Here is a 21,176-nt window from a genome sequence, read left to right as displayed (position 1 = left end):
TTTCCCATGTTAATGGCAGTTCTTTATACATATAAGGATTAACGACATGGTAGTCAGAATATAAGGGATCTGAAGAGAGAGGAGGGCCTCTCAGGCATAGGAAGCAACATAATCCAGAATAAGGATTCACTTTGGATCAAATCACAGTTGGCAAGAATTAGGTTCCACGTGTTTCTGGGGACAAAGGGGTTAACTAGGGGAGTCAGCAGAGGCCACATGCCATAACTTCTGCCCTGTCAGTTCACTGGGCTGTTGGGGGCTGCCACCTGATATGTGTCCCTTTCCAAAGAACTGCTCTAGGGTCAAGCCAGTGGATGCCAAAGCAAGGGCATTCATGCATCGAAGAATCCATTTCCAGAAGCAGCTTTGTTTACTAGCTGGGAAGACATCCACTAAAACAGAGGGAACAAAAAAGAGTTTTCCTTTACAAACCCGTCCCTGACCCTTGCTTCTAGCAAGGGTTCCCACTTTCCTTGGCAAGCTTTTTCCTGCTCTTAAGCCAAGTACGTCTGAGCTGTCAGGGAGTGTAGCCTCACTGGCTGTATAAGGCTGGTGGCTGAGGTCACACATGCCATCGTTGAATGGAAGTTTGGGGACATAACGAATAAAACAACACCTTTATCTAAAATTTTGGTGACTTTTACAGTGGTACGTTTGAAAAAGCGGCAGCTAGGTGAAAATCCCACATTATAGTACAGAAACGGCACTTTGAGGACTGAGCTGCTTGACAGCTCCTGCCCCTCTACAACATCTTTGTGCTAAATAGAAACTGACCTTCAGCTGAGGCCAGTGAAGGTCCAAGATTATTGAGGGAATATTTCTATTTTTTTGGTAATACATTATTTTTTTCTTCAAACCCTGATTCTTTATTGAGTCTGATATTTTCATGAAGGTTGTTGAGCATGATTTTGGAGTTTTTCCTCGTGAGATTTTGCACTATCAGAGTTGAAGCTCTGATTATAATTCACACACACAGGATGCAACACATTGCCACAGAGAACTTCTTTTCACTCAAAAAACCCCAAGCCTACATAAAATTAAATAACTAAAAATTAAATGTAGTTTCTAAATTTTGTTCTGTCATGTTATGAATTCTACTATATCAAATAATTCTATGAAGTTTAGAAATTAATCTTATCTATATGACTTTGGTCTCATGTTATCATCAAAATTTGTGTAAACATTTATTTGCTCCCAGGGGATATTCCTAAAATTAACTTTGTAAACTGTCTAAATATAGATATTAACTGTCCACCTTGGCCCTAATTTTTAACTAATTGAGATTTCTTAGTCATTGCTTTTTTAACATAAAGTTAACAGTCATCACAATGAATTTTTGCAGTAATTTACTATTGCAACAATAATTGTATACTTATATTTCAACTGAACAACAGAATTTTAATATATAAAGCATATAAGAAGACCCTTACTGCCAATTGCACCTAGAATACTCATCTATAATTAAGTAAAAATATTCAAATGTTTATAATAAATCTGAATGACTTGACTTGCTAAAACACTGGTTAGAAATGATTGTCTGTATGTCACGTGATCAGTGATTATGCATAAGTTTAGGGATGCAGGACATGCTGCTGAAGTAGGCATTTGACTATTCGGTCGTTCCTCTGAACTTGAAGAACAGACTAATGCAAATTCAGGTAGATGCCATGGGAAGAATTCAGTCAGGGTTTTGTGGTTTCGAAACCTAGCTTTGCTACTTTAGCTGTGTGCATATTTATTCAACACCTACAATGCGCTGATAAATTAGTCAAACACTGACACATCAACAAGTAAAGGGGGGGCCTTGTTCTCAATGTGCTGATAGTCTGGGAAGTTTGAACAGTTTACACAGCTGCTCTAAGCTTCTGTCTCCTTCTCTTACCCTGTGAGCCTCACAATGATGTGAATGAAGGTCAGATGAGATACATTTCTTGTGCCATGTACATAATATATTTATTACTATCCTAATTGTCCTAACCATCCTTTAGGGCACATAGTACGGCTTAATAGTCACGGGAACATGCTTGGGAGTCCAGAGCCTGGGTTTGAATCTGGTTGTTTTGTGTGGTTTTGGGTATTCAGTTTAACCCCACTGCTCTTAGATTTACTAGAAGATTATTTCCTTCTTTGACAATTAAATAAAATAATGGATTATAGCATTCAGCATAGAATCTAGCACATAAGTATTCTGCTTAGGTTAACAGTTATTAAAATTCAGTACAATTTATCCCAGTTGAAACTAAGGGAATGCAGAGAGGTTATATGATTTACACAAGGCCACATAATTAAGCCGCAGAGATGAGACTCAGCCAGGCTGATCTCTTGCCAAAGCCCTCATTTATTTACATTTTGGGTCCCTAAATGTATTGTTATAGATGTAACTGTTTGATAAATTTGGAGGATACTTATTATGTTAGTCAGTGCTTTTAAACTGTCTCCTTGTCTGGGTGCGTCCTCCAGTCCAGTTTCTTTGCTCACCATCCACATCTCCAGGCCACCAGATTGAATCCTCCAGCGCGTGGTGTGGCCTGGTGATGGGTGAGGCAATGTTAGTCCCTGGTCTCCAGCTGCCTGTCCATTGAGAAAGAAACTTCATTGCACTGACACAGGGAACTCCCCTGGCAGGTGAGCCAGGCTCCCAGAGGTTGTGAAGCTGAGTCCACTCTTTGGACTGTGAGTCCTCTGGTCTTCTCCCTCTCAGTGAGCCAAGTTCAAAAGTTGAGCTCATTGTGTCTAATTTGATTATGTGTGTGTGTGTATTTAATTTAGCTTGCTGAATTACTCACTTCGATGGCGGAGACGTCTCAAGGAAGCCAGGAAAAGGGCAGGAGAGACATCCTGAGGTCCACCAAGCAGGCATGGACCCCCCTGGATGAGCAGCTGCCTCCTGGCTCTGAGGAGGAGAGCCGGAGTCCCACCGTCCTCATGCTGGGTGAGAACGGGCCCTCGGGGGTATTTGAAACCAACCTGCTGTGAGTGGTGAGGGATGTGGAGGCTTTGGCTATGGGCAAATGATTTTGGAACAAGGACTTGACTTTGAAGATACCAGTGTTACTGGCATGATACCAGAAACTTCTATGAAGTAGGCATGTCTGATTTTCCCTACAGACACTTAAAACACAGGCCTTCTTGATGGAAACAGACAAACTAAAGAGTGAATTCTGTTTCCTTTCCACTCCAGTGTCCCTTCATCCTAAGTCCCCTAGGACCCTGAAGATGTATTGAGTCCATACCAGAGTCATGAGTCTTCTTGCAGGACATCACACATTTTAATGAAAAGCTCTCTTTGCTGGGTCTTGCATAAGGTATTGATAATAATTTTAATAATTTAAGGAGTAATAGAAAAACACTTCTCCTTCCACTGTGATTTCTTATTTATTTGTATATTTGTTTATGATATAGCTATCTGATGGTTTTTCTTCTTTGCCCACCACCCAATTCATGCTATCCCTTCACGGTACCTCAGCTGAAGACTAAGCACCTCCCATATCCACTTGCCCTTTTTTGTTCATCAGACACCTTGTAAGGGGGTAATTCTGGTACCTCACTGGTTGGCCTGTAACCAACCAGGATGGAAACAAATAGTTACAGGAAATGCTGCTTTTGTATCCTTCCCTTTTTGCCTGTTGACTATTTGTTGAGCCAGAGATAAAGATCCACCTTAAAAGACTGGTGCCCCTTTACCACAGGGTGCCTTTGGCATTCCTGAGATTCTGGTGCAGTTTGTCCCTGGAATGAATGCAAATTTGGTTTCTAACCTGGCAGAGAACTCCTTGCAAATAAACATCACTGGCTAGCTGCCTTAGGTAAATGTGATTCAGGAAAGAGAGGCTCCATGCGATTTATACCCGACAAGAGAAAGACAAAAGTCTCCTGTACTTTTTTTCACCCTCATATTCACACCAGGTAATTTAAAATTATTCTAACAGTTCTTAATCTCTCGTGATTTTTTTTTCTCTTTTACCATATTTTCTTTCTGTCTCTCTTTTTAAGTTAGTCTTTTGGCAAGTTCTTCATTTTCAGGGAAAGCTGATTATGGAAAATAGGACGTTTTGCCTTCGGGGGGGAAATGAATATGCTTATAGAAATATGTGACTAAATACTAGGAAACAAATCTATTAGGTGGTGGCGGTATAATGGGGCAGGGTCATTTTGGCTGGTTGTGTTTTGACTGACTGATCTGTTTTTTATTTGTAGAAGATTCCAAACTAGAAAGTATTCAGCAGTGGCTGGACTCTGGATCCTTGTAAGTATTTCTTTATGCTCTTACACATCCCTCTTGTGAAGATTCGTGAAAACAAAGTGGGTAACCCTGTTGGGCCAAGGTGTGACATATGCGGGTTTTCATTTTGACTGGATGTTTGAAGGATTGCTCTATTATTGCAAAAGTTATATAATGGCTTAAAAGTGCAAAATAGAATAATACTATTTCAGTCCTTGGCTGTTCATTGGTTTCCAAAAGTCTTGTCATAAAGCCTTACTCTACATTTACTCTTGTGTGTTTAATTAAAAAGCAATTTAGCATAATTTATTTACACACAGTTGCTTGACTCACAGTACTTTTGTTTCTTTGTAGTGTCTCCGTAGATGAGAACTTTCAGCCCTTCATTGACCACACTGGTAAGACAAGAGAACCCAGAAGAGTTATGCTTTGTGGACCTGAGTAGGAGACGTATTTAAATGTTTGTGTGAATAGCTCTTCTTAAAATGAGAATTATCAGAGTTTCCTAGAAATGGAACAGATCTCAGAAACCATTTAGCTCAATCTCTTTGTTTGACATATAAGACTGAGGCTTAGAAAGGTTAGGTGTTATCCAGCAGCATGTCGGGGGCTGGTAAGCAGGACCCGTGCCATGCTGTTAGCTCAGACTACCAGAAAACTCGCTGGGTTCTGGGAAGACATTTTGCAAGGATGTAATTGTGAAAATAAAATTGTTTAATTTTTCCTCATACTGAATTTTGCTTTTGCTCCTAAATTTAGTCTCTTTCTATTCTTCAGCCTTAAAATGATATCCTCTCTTTCTAATGATGCATTTGTTCTCAAAAAGAACAAATGACTGAATTCTATACCAAACAGTGCAAGTATGTATTTCTGAGGCAGAAAATGTATCACACTTGTTACATTGAGATGTAACATGATAAGAAGAAAAACAAATTTAACTACAGGTCTCACAGTTTCCATCTTCATTAAATCAAGCACCGTATTTCGTAAGACTCCTCAGTCATAAAATGCACCTACATTTTAAGTACTACTCAGATAGGAAAATAAAACAACAAGCCCTGGCAGTTACAAATGAAAGGCAGCATTGACTACAAGACACATCCTGATTTCATACACGTTAAAATGTGAAAAAAAAAGTGTGTTTTAAAATTGATGAAATGCTATAAATAATGTATGTAAAAAAATGACATAAATTAGGAGTTTAATGATTAGAGGTAAAATTATTTGTCTAATTGTTACTTACTTGACTGGGTTTTAATTATTTCACTTCCTTCACTGCCATTTAAATTAAGATTGACCATTGGCTACACACCAGTTAAATACAGGATTTTTTTTTTTTACTTTAAAAATCTAGGTATACTGTTAAAAATTTCCTCCTTGGCTAAGCTCCTTTATTTTTTAAAATATTAAAGTTCCATGATGCCAAAATCTCTGAAGATGTTTGCCAATAAATTGAATTTAAGTACTTTGTTTCTGATAGTTCAAGTCTCAAAAAGTCAAGAAGTTAAGAAATATAGCCAGCATTTCATATCCCCCTGACATTTCGTCTTGCCTATAGTGGGAGGCCTGGCCCCAGTTCTGGGGTTGTCAGGAACTGTATTAAATGCTTCACTTCCCAGAAATTAAGACAAAGCATGGCGCTTCCTCCTGTGAATCAAGTCAATGAAGTAAAGGCATGAGGTGAAAACCTGGAGGAGAGAAGGGGTATCAAAATGACTCTGAGATCAGACATGCACAGCTTCCATTTGCCAAGTCCTTTGTCTTCAGTGAGATTTTTCATAATAATGGAATAACTTCTTACAAGTTTAATTGAGCCTTCACTTTTACAAGGCCCTTCCTCGTCTATCATATTTTATTTTTTTTAAACATTTTTTATTGATTTGTAATCATTTTACAATGTTGTGTCAAATTTCAGTGTTCAGCACAATTTTTCAGTTATACATGAACATATATATATTCATTGTCACATTTTCTTCTCTGTGAGCTACCATAAGATTTTGTGTATATTTCCCTGTGCTGTACAGTATAATCTCGTTTATCTGTTCTACAATTTTGAAATCCCGTCTGTCCCTTCCCACCCTCTGCCCCCTTGGCAACCACAAGTTTGTATTCTATGTCTATGTGTCTATTTCTGTTTTGTATTTACGCTCTGTTTTTTGTTTGTTTGTTTTGTTTTGTTTTTGTTTTTTAGATTCCACATATGAGCCATCTCATATGGTATTTTTCTTTCTCTTTCTGGCTTACTTCACTTAGAATGAAATTCTCCAGGAGCATCCATGTTGCTGCAAATGGCGTTATGTTGTCGGTTTTTATGGCTGAGTAGTATTCCATTGTATAAATATACCACATCTTCTTTATCCAGTCATCTGTTGATGGACATTTAGGCTGTTTTCATGTTTTGGCTATTGTAAATAGTGCTGCTTATCATATTTTAAACTCAGTAACCTGTGTGGTAGCAAAGCTGGTGTTCATCTACAACTTTTAGTGATAGCTGGTTGGAGGCAGGAGGAGGAACCTGAGGCTGGGCATTCTCTCAACCCCTCGGCATGCTGGTTTTACTCAATGAGCTCATTGCACATGGAGTTTAGGGAAGACATGCATTCACTGGGAAGTGGAAAATAGAACAGGACCAGAACCTGGAGTCCTGAAGGTCGTGAGTGTGGCAGGGAGAAAACTTGGTGAAACAAAAAGGAACTGAAGAGAAGAAAGAAAAGTCATCATTGCTTGAGGGAAGATCCTGTGAAAACGCCCACAATCCCATTATGCTGTGGAGTGGTGCGTTTGTTCCTAGGGAAGCCATCACCAATGACCACGAACTTGGTGGCTTGAAACAGACATTTATTCTTTCCCAGTTCTGAAGGCTGGAAGTCTGAAATCAAAGGTTTCAGCAAGGTCATTTTCACTCTGAAGGTTCTAGGGAAGAATCCTTCCTGGCCTCTTTTTTTGTGACTCCCATCAACCCTTGGCACTCCTTGACCAGTAGCTGCATCTTTGCATTCTCTGCCTCCTCTCCCCGTGGGCCCTCTCCTCTTCTCCTCAGGACACCAGTCATTGGATTTAGGATTTAAGGACTCACCCTTATCCAGTTTGACCTCACCTTTACAAACCATAGCTGCAGAGACCTTATTTCCAAATAAAGGACACATACTGAAATGAAATTGGGGGGCAGGGGGACAATATTCAGCCCACTACAAGTAGAAATTATTCTGAGACTGTTTTCCTTCAATAATCATTCTGAAGCTGTATATATTACAGTAGCAACAAGATCCAAGTGCTGCTCATCTTCCAGATGACCCAGTACCTCTCATAGAAAGCATGCTAATGGGCCCCAGATAAAATGAACAGGTAGAATAAGGCTTCAGTGGCCCTGTTGCTAATTCCCTTGAGATGGCCAAGGTTGGGTCTTGGCTCTTTATGGTGATTCTTTGGCTTTCATGCTGTTCTGTGGCTACCTAAAGTCTAATTTTTATTAAACTGGAATCTGGTTGGCCCGTTTCCCATCTTGTTCACCATCATTACGCTAGGTAAAGCCCCCTAACCCTTGGCACTTCAGCCTCTTCATCAGTAAAACTCGGAGGGGAAAGAAATTAGCACGTGTCAAGGCACACAGGCTAGGTACTTTATGTAAATTATCTCATTTACCAGAACCATCTTCTGAGGTGGATACTATTGTTACTAACTTTTGGAAGGTGGATAATGAGGCTCTGAAATGTTAAGTAATTTGTCCAAAGTAACCCAGTTAGTTGGTGAGGGAGTTGAGATAGAACATGGGTCTGTCTGACTCTGCAACCATGTTGCCTCTCTAAAGTCCTGTAGTGTAAGTTACTATCCATGCTGTGCATGGACACCCATGGGAGGAAAGTTCTGTGTCAGCATCCCTGCTAGAAAGTCAGTGTGAGTGAGTTCACTGGTGTCTGCTTCTCCTTCCAGGTCTTCTGACTCTTGTGCACCAGCTTTCAGAGCCACGACTCAGTCCACTTGAATTTTAATTTTTCAGAGTGGGATAAAATGAACTTTTTTAATGTCAATCAAATATCTGTGGAAATGCAAAATGGTCACATCTAAATCTTTAAATTAAAAAAAGATGCATCAAATAATTTTTCTAGAAAGCCTTAAGAAGCCATTTTACCTAAATTTTAAATTATAAGAAATTAAACTCTTAGAAAATTGACATGACTGAGAAACTCATGCTTAATATTTGGAAAATTCTATGGTTATTTTTTTCCCCTGAAGCTCACTAGGTTTCTGATCTCTGTACATTTCTGTCTCAAAAATAATAATACTGACCATAATTAGTAACCATCATATATCAATAGCCTATTACATATTTAAAAACTTGTGAAGTACTCCTTAAACAAGGTGATTGATTAACCTCATTAAATATTGAAGAAACAGAGACTCAGTAAAGTTAAGAAATTTGCCTAAAACCACATAGAGCCAAAGAGGTAGAGACATGATTTGAATCCAAGTCTGTATGATTTCAAAGTTCATACTCTTTCCAACAGAAACCAGTATACTGCATACTGGTGTAAATCCACTGCCATTAATTCTGTCTCTAGCTTTTCTTTATTTCTGTAAGCCAAGCTTGGATGGCAGAAAGGGACACTTCCTATATTTAAAGGTTTTTATGTTTATTAAAACCTTATTTCATTTAAACTTGAGGCACATGATGAAGATTTTTAAATTATTAATTAAAAACAATTTTAAAGGAAGAGGTATAAAGCTTTTCTGAAATTAACCTATAAATAACTCCTATAACTCAAATTTGCCTCCAATTTTACCAGTCTGTGGGTAAAAAAAATTAAGTTATAATTAAGTCAATACCCCAATTTTGATGGATTATTGCCTCCATGTTGGTGACACGGGGTCTATTAAAAAGTATCCCCCATTAGTTATTCTAAGAATCATAAGAAGATGCCCCACATGTTTTCATGAATGAGGTAACTTTCACTGTCACTGCTGCTACTCCAGTAGAATCCCCTGGGTGTCATCCTATGGGCAATTCATGTTTCGTCGCTTCCTGAGCGTCAGTTCTTGTGGGAGCTGCCATCAATGCCTTTGAGTCGTTATGGTGCTCCAGTTCTTCCAGAATTTGGAGACATACTCTTCTCCATTATAGTGCATGTGGGGATCTAGGCAGCATTAGTGTTCTGTGTCACACAAAACTCATGATGGCAATAAACGTTCAGCTTCTTCCTACAGCCCATCTCTCTCCTTAAGCTTCAGAATTAGTCTGGAGACTGGATACTCAAAAACAAACATGCTATCAACTTTATTTCCTTGCCTGTAAGTACACAAAACTTCTGACAGATTTCATTTTATTCCATTCTTCAGTTATTTAACAAATATGTATAGAGTGCCTCCTACAAATTAGACACTCCTTTAGGATTGGGGATACTGAAGAAAAAAGATACAGTGAAAATAGAGATAATAAACAAATAATATGTAATATACCAGGAGTATAGATGGTCGGGGAAGGCATCTCAGATAAGATTACCTTTGAGCAGCTACCTGAAAAAAGTGAAACATTTGCTTATCTGCAGGATGAGCTGTTCCAGGCAAATGAGACAGTGTGTGTAAAGGCCCTGGGGTGGGAATGTGCCCTTTGTATTCCAAGAATAGCAAGGAGGCCTGAATGGTTGAAACTAAGTAAAGAGCTATAAGTTAAAGAATTATTTAGAAGTCAAATAATTTAGGGCCTATATATCCCTGTAAGTACTTTGACTTTTACTCTGAGAGAAAAGTGGATCTTTTAATATGCTTTATACAAAGGAGTGGCATAGTCTTGGTTCTTTTTAACAGGACAGTTCTGACTGCTACTTGAAAAATAGACTGTTGGGGAAAAGTTGAAGCAGTGAGCCCAGTCAGGAAGCTAAGAAAATAATTTAGAGGAGAAAGAATGGGGTATAGACCAGGGCAATGAGAGTTGCTGCAGAGAGAAGTGTTAGCTTCTGAATGGATTTGGTATACGGACATGACAGGGTATGCTTGTGGATGTAGGGTTTGAAAGAGAGAGAGAGAGAAGTCAGGGATGACTGCAATGGATTTTACCCAGGCATCTGAGAGGATGCATGGTCATCTACTGGGATGGGAAGAACACAGAAGAATTAGACTTGAGGTAAGAGATGCAATTTTAGGCATGCTATGATTCAAATACTTAATAGATACCCAAGGAGATACTAATGAGTAGGTATATATTAATATGAATTGGAAATAAAAATCTAGAATTCAGGAAGAAAGTTCAGGAATAGATAAATGTTTGGGACTAGTTGGCACATGGATGGTGATCAGCCAGAAGACCAGATAAGATCCCCAAGCAAGTACACCCAGACAGACAGAAAAGAAGCCAGGAAGATATGGAAAAACCAGCAAAAGAGAAAGAGTAGGCCATGAGGTAAAAAGAGAACCAAGAGAGAAGTGTCTGGAAGAGGCATGAAGTTAGGCTATCAAGGAGGGAGTGATCAACCCTGTCAGCTATTGTTAATGGGTTGTATATGATAAGAAATGAGAGTTGGCCATTAGATATGGCAGTGGAGGTCATTGGTGACCTTGAAAAGAGCTATTCAGAGGAGGAGAAAGCCTGATTGTACTTTCAAGTGAAAATAGGAGTAGAGAAAATAGAAACAAAAATGTTTGGAGGAATTATAAGGTAAAAGAATTAAAACGGTCGCTGGAATAAAGGTGGAAACAAAAGATTTTCTCTTCTGGGGATGAGAGCTATTGCAGCAAGGTGTATCAGCTGATGGGAATGATCTGGTGGCCAAGATGATCTGAGGTGGCTGTGGCACCTTCCTCTGTCTTCCTGGAGCAGTCGGCAGAGCCTAGACCTCCCCTCTGGGAACTTGCCTCTTGGGACTTTGGGGTCTCTTCCACTAAAATGTTGCTTGCCCAAGTTAATTTACTGATAGAAATCATTTGTTCTTCCCCATTATGAAAAATACCTTCTCTTGCTCTTTCTTTCCATATTAGCATAATAACTGCAAAGAGTTGGACAACTGCCCATATTGCTTGCATCCCAAGTCTCACTAATGCAGTTCACAAAGGATGGTTTTTCACCTTCTGCTCTGTCTTCTGACGAACATTAGGGCATCTTAGCTGAGTGGTCGGACAGTCTCCTTTTTAAGTATCTCCAGGACCCTGTCTGCTCAGGGCACTTGGATGATTTACAGGGAAGAGCATCCTTCAATTTCTTTCTCTTTTCCTTTTCCAAGAACCATCACCACTGGGTACAGATTAACTTCTCTTAGTGGTCACCAACTTCACAAGCAAACAAGATTTATTCTTTTTTCTTTTTTTTTTAATTGATGTATAGTTGATTTACAATGTTGTGTTAGTTTCTGGTATTCAGCATAGTGATTCTATATATATGTATATATAGATATATGCACACATTCTTTTTCATTATAGGTTATTACAAGATACTGAATATAGTTCCCTGTGCTATACAATGTGACCCTGTTTTTATCTATAGTAGTTTGATGTGTTAATTCCAGACTCCCAATTTATCCCTCCCCCGCCCTTTCCCCTTTGGTAAGCATAAATTTTTTTTCTATGTCTCTGAGTCTATTTCTGTTTTGTAAATAAGTTCATTTGTATCATATTTTAGATTCTACATGTCAGTGATATCATATGATACTTGTCTGTCTCTGTCTGACTTACTCCACCTAATATGATAATCTCTAGGTCCATCCAGGTTGCTGCAAATGACATTATTTCATTCTTTTTTTTATAGCTGAGTAGTGTTCCATTTTGTGTGTGTGTGTGTGTGTGTGTGTGTGTGTGTGTGTGTCAGATATATATATCAGAATTTCTTTATCCAGTCATCTGTCTATAGACATTTAGGTTGCTTCCTTATCTTGGCTATTGTATATATAGTGCTGCTATGAACATTGGATTGCATATCTCTTTTTGAATTAGAGTTTTCTGTGGATTTATGCCCAGGAGTGAGATTGCTGGATCATAGGGTAAGGGTTTTTTTTGTTTTTTAAGGAACCTCTATACAGTTTTCCATAGTGGCCAAATTACATTCCCAACAACAGTGTAGGAGGGTTCCCTTTTCTCCACACCCTCTCCAGCATTTATTGTTTGTGGACTTTTTAATGATTGCCATTCTGACTGGTGTGAGGTGATACCTCACTGTAGTTTTGATTTGTGTTTCTCTGATAATTAGCAATATTGAGCATTTTCACGTGCCTGTTAGCCATCTGTATGTCTTTTTTTGAGAAATGTCTATTTAGGTCTTCTGCCCATTTTTTTAAAATTAGGTTGGTTTGGTTTTTGCTGTTGTTGTTATTGAATTTTTTTGTTATTTTGTTTGGGGTTTTTTTTGTTATTTGTTGTATGAGCTGTTTGTATATTCTGGAAATTAAGCCCTTGTCAGTTGCATCATTTGCAGATACTTTCTCCCAGTCCATAGGTTGTCTTTTCATTTTGTTTGTTTCCTTTGCTGTGAAGAAACTTATGCATTTGATTAGGTCCCATTTGCTTAGTTTTGCTTTTATTTCTATTGCCTTGGAAGACTGATCTAGGAAAACATTACTATGATTTATGTCAGAGTGTTTTACCTATGTTCTCTTCTAGGAGACTTATGGTGTCCTGTCTTACATTCAAGTCCTTTAAGTCGTTTTGAGTTTATTTTTGTGCATGGTGTGAGGGAGTTTTCTAACTTCATTGATTAACACACATTTTATTCTTGGTTCGGGCTCAGTAAGGATCCACAGCTCTTCCTATAACCACAAACACAATAGGACATTCAGAGCCTCTTTGGGATCAGTTGCAGCACTACAGGGATCACAGTCGTGGATGTTAACATTCCCCTTCTTCAGACTGCTGACTCCTTCTTAACCCCACATTTTACATTAAAACTGTGTATAAGGAACCCTGGAGAAAGGAACTGGTTTGTGGCAAACCCTTTCCCACCACCATAGAACAAACCCAACATCAGCACTGTCTGACTGTGGAACACATCCACCCTGATGCGGCAAGGACAGACACATAACACTGCCTGTGTCAGCATGTGGGTGTATGTAATGTGTGCTGGTTTAACATCACGTCCACAGTCTAGATACCAGACTAGAAGACTGTTTCTGTCAAAGGTCTCCTTGGGGCTGTTGATTACTCAATGGGTGGTTAATTCATTTGTCCTTTTTCACTAGACATTTCTTCTCTGATTCTCAGAGAGGTCCTGAAGAGTAAACTTATTCCTTTCCAGATGGAATTCATTAAATAATAAGTTACAAAATCAAGTTCTAAATTTGTGATCTATACCTTAAAAAAAGTTTAAATGCAATTGAACATAGTAGATGTTGCCTTAATGTTTATCAGATGAAAGCATTCAGAGCAGAGATCTGTGCTAGGTGGAGGGTACAAAGTTGGAGAGTACATGACTCCTGCTCTCAAGTGTGTCACGCCGACTCCCCAGGACCGTTACAATTTGAATATACCTATACTGATCTTCTGCAGGACCCACTGATCTTATCTCCTCTCGTTACATTCCTAGTTCTTTCTCTTCATCCAATTCCTTCTGTCGTAAAGTCTTTCCTGTTCTGTTCACCTGTTGCCCTTTTTTTTGAGGCCTTACCCAAGTCCCATATTATCTGTAAGGCCCTCCCTGACATCTGCACTGAGACTCAGTCTTTCTTCTGAACACCAGTCACATCCATCATGGGTTCTACCCATATGGCTTGATCTGTGCTGCCTCAACTTATTAGGATATGATTGGTCTTAACAAAATTGTGAAGGCCACCGAGGCAAGAATCATCTCTGACATACCTGATTTCTCCAAAGCTGGTCAACAAAAAGATCTTAGTAAAACTGGTCCACAATAAAGATGATGTGATCAGATTAGGAAATCTTCAAAGAGAAAATGAAACTTGAGCTAGTCAATCAATGAAAGGTATGGTTTTGAAAAAAACAAAGAGATTAAGCAAGACAATGTCATTTCCTGGAAGCAACAGGAGCTTGAACCACTGCCCAGAATGAGAAGGAAACTGTGTGCAGGAAAGCACAGAGAAGGTGGTAGGACTAGAGAGATGGTTTCATGCTATGAGCAAAGGTAAAAATTTTTCTGTTAAGTAGGGTGTAGTCAGGTTATAAATGCCTTAAAATCCAGAAAGAGGGAATCACACTTGATGTCTTAAGACAGGGAAGGCAAAGAAGTATCATTTCAGGTTCCAGCCAAAGGATAGGCAGTTGCAGCTGGAGCCTTTGTTGAGTAGAATTTGGTAACTGTATCTTCATTCACCTGAAATAGAGGGTCATGAATAATAAGTAATAAACCCACAGGTGCAGCATGGGGGAATTGAAACAGGTGTGTTTCACATTTGCCATCATTGTAATGAGTTATGAATGGTTTCTGAGAAGAGAAGTGACAGATTCCAGCGTTTATCCTGACAACAGGGAGAAGGTGCACCCCTTGGGAAGAAGCTATTATGACCTTAGGCTCGAGGTGATGAGGGCTTGCACTGGGTGTCAACAGAGGGATGGAGAGGAAGATTTGACAGCATCTGGGAAATAAACAGCTATCTAGGTGAACAAGAGCAAAGCATTACAATTGGCCTTAAGGTTCTGAGCATGAAGATCAGGGAGAATGTAAGTCTCTTTTTTTTTTTTTTTTTTTTTGGTAGGAATATAGTTTAATAAATTGCTGAGATAAATAAACTCTGATGACTGCCTCTACCAAGTGTCCTGGTCATGCAGGAGTTAAATGTACAGAAAGCTGCAGAATGCTATTATTTTAGAGCCCTGTGAAAATGTAATTTGATTAGTCTATTGGACGATATTCCAAAGAACCAAATGTCTTCCATGAATCAGTCAGAAATGCTTAGGAAAACCAAAATAAAAAATGCTTTCTAAGCCAATAAAGGTGCTAATTAGTGCCTTCTGCATATCTCACTACATCTTCTCCAGTAATACATTTTGCAGGGTTAAGTGCAGTGTCTGCTGCTTCAGATGGCAGAAGTCCACCTAACAGTAGGGAGGGTGGCTGGAGACTCAAGTGTCTAAAAGGGAATCAAAACTGGCATTTTAACCCATGCAATGAGATGTATTGAGTAGAGCAGGGGGAAAATTTTTTTTCTCACTTTAATTCTCCTTCAGACCGACCTTCAGGAAACTTGACGATAGGAGGACATTGTTTTTTTCTTTCTTTCTTCTTTCTCTCAATGTTTTCAGAGAGTAAAATCTGGTTTTAAAAACCCAATACGAGTACTATCTTGGAAGGACAAAGAAATGGAGAAAATATCAAAGCCAAGCACCTAGAGAAGCCAGTGTGGAACTGAGGAGGCCTGGTAGGCAGGGCTTATGTGGTGAACACAGGCCCGTCTGTAAGGGTCCCACCTTTTACTTGCGGAAGCTTGGGGAAATCCAGGGTAATGGGAGGAGTTTGTCCCATGACGGCATTCCCTAGGTGTCCAAATCTTGCTCTAACTAGAGGTAGCAGACTCAGATGCTTCCAGGAGCCAGGCAGGTAAGTGCTAATGAACCAAGCAGGTGGGGAGAGACAGCAGAGAATTGCAGAGCGTGTTACCTTCAACAGATGCTGCCCTGAAGAGACGTGTGCCGGGGCTACTGGATCTTCTGGGTTATAAGGAAAGTCTAGGAATTCCACTGCTGCTGAGAACTAAGCTATCAACTTCAGGCTCGTTATTGAAAACAGGCAAATAAGCAAGGACCTGACCCTGACAAGCCCGTTTTCAGGTACCAGGAAGTTTACCTTACGAATTAGCACAATGGAAAATAAAAACAAAACTAAAACTAAAAAACTGTCGAACAGGCAAGGAATAATAGTTTCACACTGTCCTGTGCAAGACTCTTAACTGTCTGGGTCCGAACACTGGAAAAGCCAGTTGCTGCCTCCACGGTCATCAGGAAGTGAACACATAGTAACAGTGAAAATGCCCCTTCGTCTCCCAGGACCCAGGGAGCCCAGGGAATGCACAATGGAAATGAAACAGTGCAGCTAATTAATTTTTTTGTAATTTTATTACAATTTAAAAATCAGGCTTATCTTGTGAGTTTAAAAAATGATATCAATTTTCCCTGGCTTCATTTTCTCCAAAACTTAAGCTTGGCAGCAGAGAAGGCTATGTGTCTGAATGTATTGGATAGAGACAGACATTTGTGTCATTTTAAACAAGATCAAGAAGAAAGAGTGTGAAGAGTCTAACAAAAGATGTAAAAGCTCTATCTGTATATCAATGTGGATGGGATTCGGGGGAGGGGGGAATCAAGCATCCTGCCCGGTCCCTAATTGTCAGTGGTGGCTGGGCCTTACCGGGAGCTGTAAGGTGAAAGGTCCTACTCCACGCTGGTGCTAGAACTGTGTCAGGCTTTCATGTGTGTCATTAGACTAGAAAATCCCCCCACTGTAAACTTGCTGGGTCCACTTTGCACATTTCTTAGAAAATACATTTCTTTTAGGGGCTTCTTTTCCCCTTCAGGGCTGCCTTTGGTTTCCTGGCAACCAGATTGCTCCTGAACCGGGATGGCAGAGCTGCGGGGTGTGGTCCAGGGAACGTGGCTGCCAGATCTGTGTGAGCACTAGAATTCCGTGAAGAAGCCCTGAGTGAAAGGATGTGGAATTTTCTGGATGACCAGATTTTCTGCGGGGCTAAGATTTTTGAAAACTCAACAAGGCTGAGCTAACTCTTTTCATCAATATCTGAAAATGGATCATTTCCTCTCTGACAGTTTGAGCAATTTACTGTGGCCACAATGCCAGACCCCTGGCCTGGATGTACACATTCATTCATGTGTTCTAGGAAATTCAGGGCAATGGCAGACAACCAGAAAAGACTGAGGTAGAGGCAAGAGTGGTGGTGCCTGCAGAATATGAAGACAAACGTCCCCAAATCTCAGAATATTTTATGCAAGAAGAGCTGCTCAGAAGCTCCAGAATTCTCTGGATGAGCTACAGAGGAACAAATGGAGCCTGCTTTTGTGAGATACATGCAGAACAACAGGTGGAGGTGGTGGTAGCAGGAAGAGGGCAGGGAGAAATAGAACAAAACTGCTTACAGTGATAAATATTTATTTTACCTTCCATTTTGGGGCAACCTATTATTTAGTTCATCAAGTCATTACAACATGACTGCCAAAAAGTTATACTATGCTTGCATCTATAACTTTATGACTAATAAAGTAGCAAATAGGCTTTCTCGCATGTGACAGCTTCAGATCAATTGGCATTGACTTTATGATTTGAGACACTGAGACTGAGTTCAGTTGAGCAAGAGAGCTGCAGTGGATTAGCAATGCCCGCCTCGGTGAGAGATTTGGTGTCCAATAGACGATGTTTTTCAAACTCTGGATCTTGAAGGTGCCTCACAGAATGAAGGAACAGCTAAATGGGAGACCACTCTGTCCAGAACAGCTCCCATTTTATCTATTAAATTATTAGAAATTTGTGAAAGAATTCCTCTGCTAAAACTCATAGTTTTAAAACCACTGATGTAACAGACAAAAAAGACTGGAGTTTGGATTCTAAGTTCATTTCTTACTTGGTGCATAAGTTTGAGTCAGATATTTTTACTTGAATATTTGTCACCTAATATCCCATAGGACATTTAAGAAATGTCACATTTGTATCATAATAATGATCATTCACCTTGTTATTCCATCCTTGGCAGGGACTCCCTATAGTGTTTTATGAAGTAGTTTTTTTTTTTAATCCAGTTAGCAATTTCTAAAGTTTAGATATGTACCCGCAAATTACCCTGTTTTTCTCAAAAACCAACTCATGAAGTTTATTCTAAGCAAAGGTTGGCAAAAGCTCCGTCTCATTCAATTCTTGACAATCTTGAGAACCTATCCAGGCTTGAGAAAGTGATGTAATTGATTAATGATGTCTGATATAAGAACGAGGTTGAGAGTGGTAGCGTGGAAGCTATATATATACACACTTCATTTTTAAACTTCTATCATAGATTAATGTTTTTCACCCTGTATAACTCTTGTGGTGACAGAATTCCATTTGTTTTGTAGGGCAGCCTTCATTGTATCTGTTCTCTCACTACCTTTCTAAATGGTAATTGTGCCTTCTGGGCTTAATTAAGAATCCACTGTTTTCTCACACCTCAGTAATATACCTCTAGTCCTCATCTTTCTAGATCAGTTGTCCTTTTCGATTCATCATGATCACAGAGCCTTAAAAAAAAAATAAGCTGAAAACTATGAGCATTCTTAACTCTACCCCAAAAAAGTTCGGCATTCGGAGACAAGTTCACAGATCCCTTGAGCTCTATTCGCAGGCCCCCTACTATAGACAAGAACTCTGGCTCCAGGCTGAAGAGCCGTTTATTCATTTCCCTTTTTTATATGTTTCAGTCACTTAGGTTTGTTTTTCCAAAATTTCTCCCAACCTGCGTTTATATTTCTTACAGTGAAGAACTTCACATTCCAATAGAAGTGCTGGGTGGTTGTACTTCCAGTTTGATACATGTCACACGTTTGCACCCAAGAGAGCTACAGCGAGAGGAAATGGGAAGGCAGAGGAACTTCCTGAGTAACTTGCCTGTATTCTGAGCACTTCCTCCTGCTGCAGTTACATCATGGCACAGGTTCTAAGGAATGCATCTGCCCCTGAATGGGCCTCTCTGGCATCCCATATTCACTCTTCTCTTCTGTCCTCAGCACCACTAACCAAGCAAAAGGACTTTCAACATTATCTTTCTCACATTTGTTTGCTCAAAAACTTTTCATGGTTTTCTATGTCTTGACACATACATATATAAACTCCTCTTTCTGGCTTTCAAACAAATTACAAGACAATCTGTTGACAGTGTGGTGTTTTGAAAAGAAATAAGAGCAACAAATAAAAATAAGCTGTGGCACCCTACTGACCACAGGAAATTTATTTAATCTGAGCCTCAGTTTGCTTCTCTATTAAGTGGGGGTGAATAACATCTATTTCATGGATTTGTTGTGAAAATTAGAAGACATTGTGCGTGTAAAATGCTTAGGACATTGTTTAACATAAAGTTAATGTTAAATAAATAGTAACTATTATTGTTATAATCGATAATAAAGGTAATGATAAAGTCCAGGATCTGCTACTTTTGACTGTGTGATCATGGGCTCATTACTCAACTTCTTCTGTGAGACTCAATTTCCTTATCTGAAAAATGAGTAGGTCCTAAATTATTAGACTCTTGTAAGGATTAGGTGATATAAATTAATGGAAGATGCTGAATAAATGTGGGGTCCTTATTCTTTTGTCTGTCTCCACCCGTGCACCTCAACCTTCTGTACCAAGGGAGAGTATTCCAAAATTCCCTGTGATCTAACTGGACTAGCCCTATCACTGTGCTTGGCACTTGCTATAGACAGTCTTCTTTCATGGTAACACCCCTTTTCCATCTATCAAATTATCCCCATTCTTAAAAATCCACGATAAATACTGCTTCCTCCACAAAACCTTTGCTGACTACTTCATTTCCCACTGACTTCCCTCTCCACTGAGCAAGTGCCACGTTTCTTCAAGTGTTTGTCACACAATTTCGCCATTAATTACATTGTCTTGTTCCCTGCAGAGATGCCTTGTATCTCATGCCTACACAATCTCAGATATGGAAATCAGTCTCATGCTGCTTAATACAAGGGTGAGAAAATCTCCCATGAGAAAAAAGGAAGTTAAGTTCATCTCCCCTTTTTTTTTTCCGTTGCAGTTTCTGCTCATGAGCAAGGCGTGGTTCAGATGACTGTGAAAGGCTACATGAGGTAGGTGGCGGAATCACTGTTCTTTCACTCCAGTATTTGACAGCTGCATCTTTCATGAATGAAATGGGAGTGAGGAGGTCTTTTAAAAAGGCCACGGATCTTAGGATCTTGTCACTGGTTTAGCCACAGTGCCTGGACTGTTTCCACTAGCCTTGAGAGAAATAGAGGGTCTTTAAAGGAGTGAGCAAATTAAATCAACAAATACTGACTTGGGCCGGAAATGCAGTTAAAATGTATGCATAAGTGGTATTCTACTAAAATTCACCTCTTCCTGAGGACCTGTTCATAAAATAGTTGCATTCATAGCTTCATATTGCCAGTGTTATTAATCATCATGCTATTTGCTGGACAATAATCCTGCAGTTTCCAATGTTGTGTGGAAAGCCGTGAGGGTCTCCTAATATGAGGCTAGACTAGGTCTCAAAGTGGTCCCAAACAGCGCAGCAGCAGCTCCTGGGAACTTCATAGAATTGCAAGTTTCCAAGCCCCACCCCAGTCACGCTGCATCAGAAAATCTGGACGTCGAAACCTGTTTTTGCAAGCCCTTCAGCATTCTGAGGCACACTCTACTTTAAGAACCCTGGACTAGACCGTGAGCTTCCTGAGGCTGGAAGCTCTGCTTCCCGTGCTCTAGCTGCTCTTGCATTTCGAACTTGTTGAAAACCAGGTATTCAATACTGTATCCCTCCAACATCTAAAGTGCTACTTTGTCAGAGTTTTTCCCTCTTAGAAGATTAGTTGTCTTTGCTCCTCATAGAATCATAGAGCCATAGGGACCCCAGAAATCTCTCAGGCAACTCTCTCTTTTGTTGAAGAGGAAAAGGGAGAGCCAAGGTCAATGACTCACCCGTGCTGCTATGTCAGGATTAGAACCGTGACTGCACACGGATTCTCTGGATCTGAGGTCAGGGCAGTCTCTGGCTAGCTCTGCTGAACATTACAAAACAAGGTGTGAATCTCAAACACTGAGTGAAACAGAAATTATGGCAGGCCTAGTGCAAACTGAGGGGAACCAGTAAGTGAAAGTTATCTTCTGCCTGTCTTCAAGACTCCCAGCAAGCTCAATCATCTGTTAAAACAGTCTTTATTATTCAGAAACATGCACTTTCTCCACCTTAATACAGAGAAGTAATTGAACAGAGAAGAGGCAGGGCCCAGCTATTCTTACCTAATGTGGACAGGACTACGGCAAATTCAGGAGCCCGTGTAAGATAACTCGGTCTCCTTGGGAAACATA

General features: G+C 39.7%; 1 protein-coding gene across 1 annotated transcript in view; it reads left to right on the top strand.

The window, feature by feature from the left end:
• ITPRID1 (ITPR interacting domain containing 1) overlaps positions 1 to 21,176 on the top strand; it is a 163,934-nt gene that overhangs the window by 84,871 nt on the left and 57,887 nt on the right. Inside the window, exons 5-8 of the mRNA XM_006187759.2 lie at positions 2,790 to 2,932; positions 4,198 to 4,246; positions 4,577 to 4,620; positions 19,888 to 19,939. Of these exons, the coding sequence (XP_006187821.2) occupies positions 2,790 to 2,932; positions 4,198 to 4,246; positions 4,577 to 4,620; positions 19,888 to 19,939 (288 nt within the window). The remainder of the gene's footprint in view (positions 1 to 2,789; positions 2,933 to 4,197; positions 4,247 to 4,576; positions 4,621 to 19,887; positions 19,940 to 21,176) is intronic.

The sequence above is a fragment of the Camelus ferus genome, chromosome 7, assembly GCF_009834535.1.
Source record: "Camelus ferus isolate YT-003-E chromosome 7, BCGSAC_Cfer_1.0, whole genome shotgun sequence".
Taxonomy (NCBI): Eukaryota; Metazoa; Chordata; class Mammalia; order Artiodactyla; family Camelidae; genus Camelus; species Camelus ferus.
Note: the sequence above shows the minus strand (reverse complement) of the source record. Positions and strands in the feature narration are given on the sequence as shown.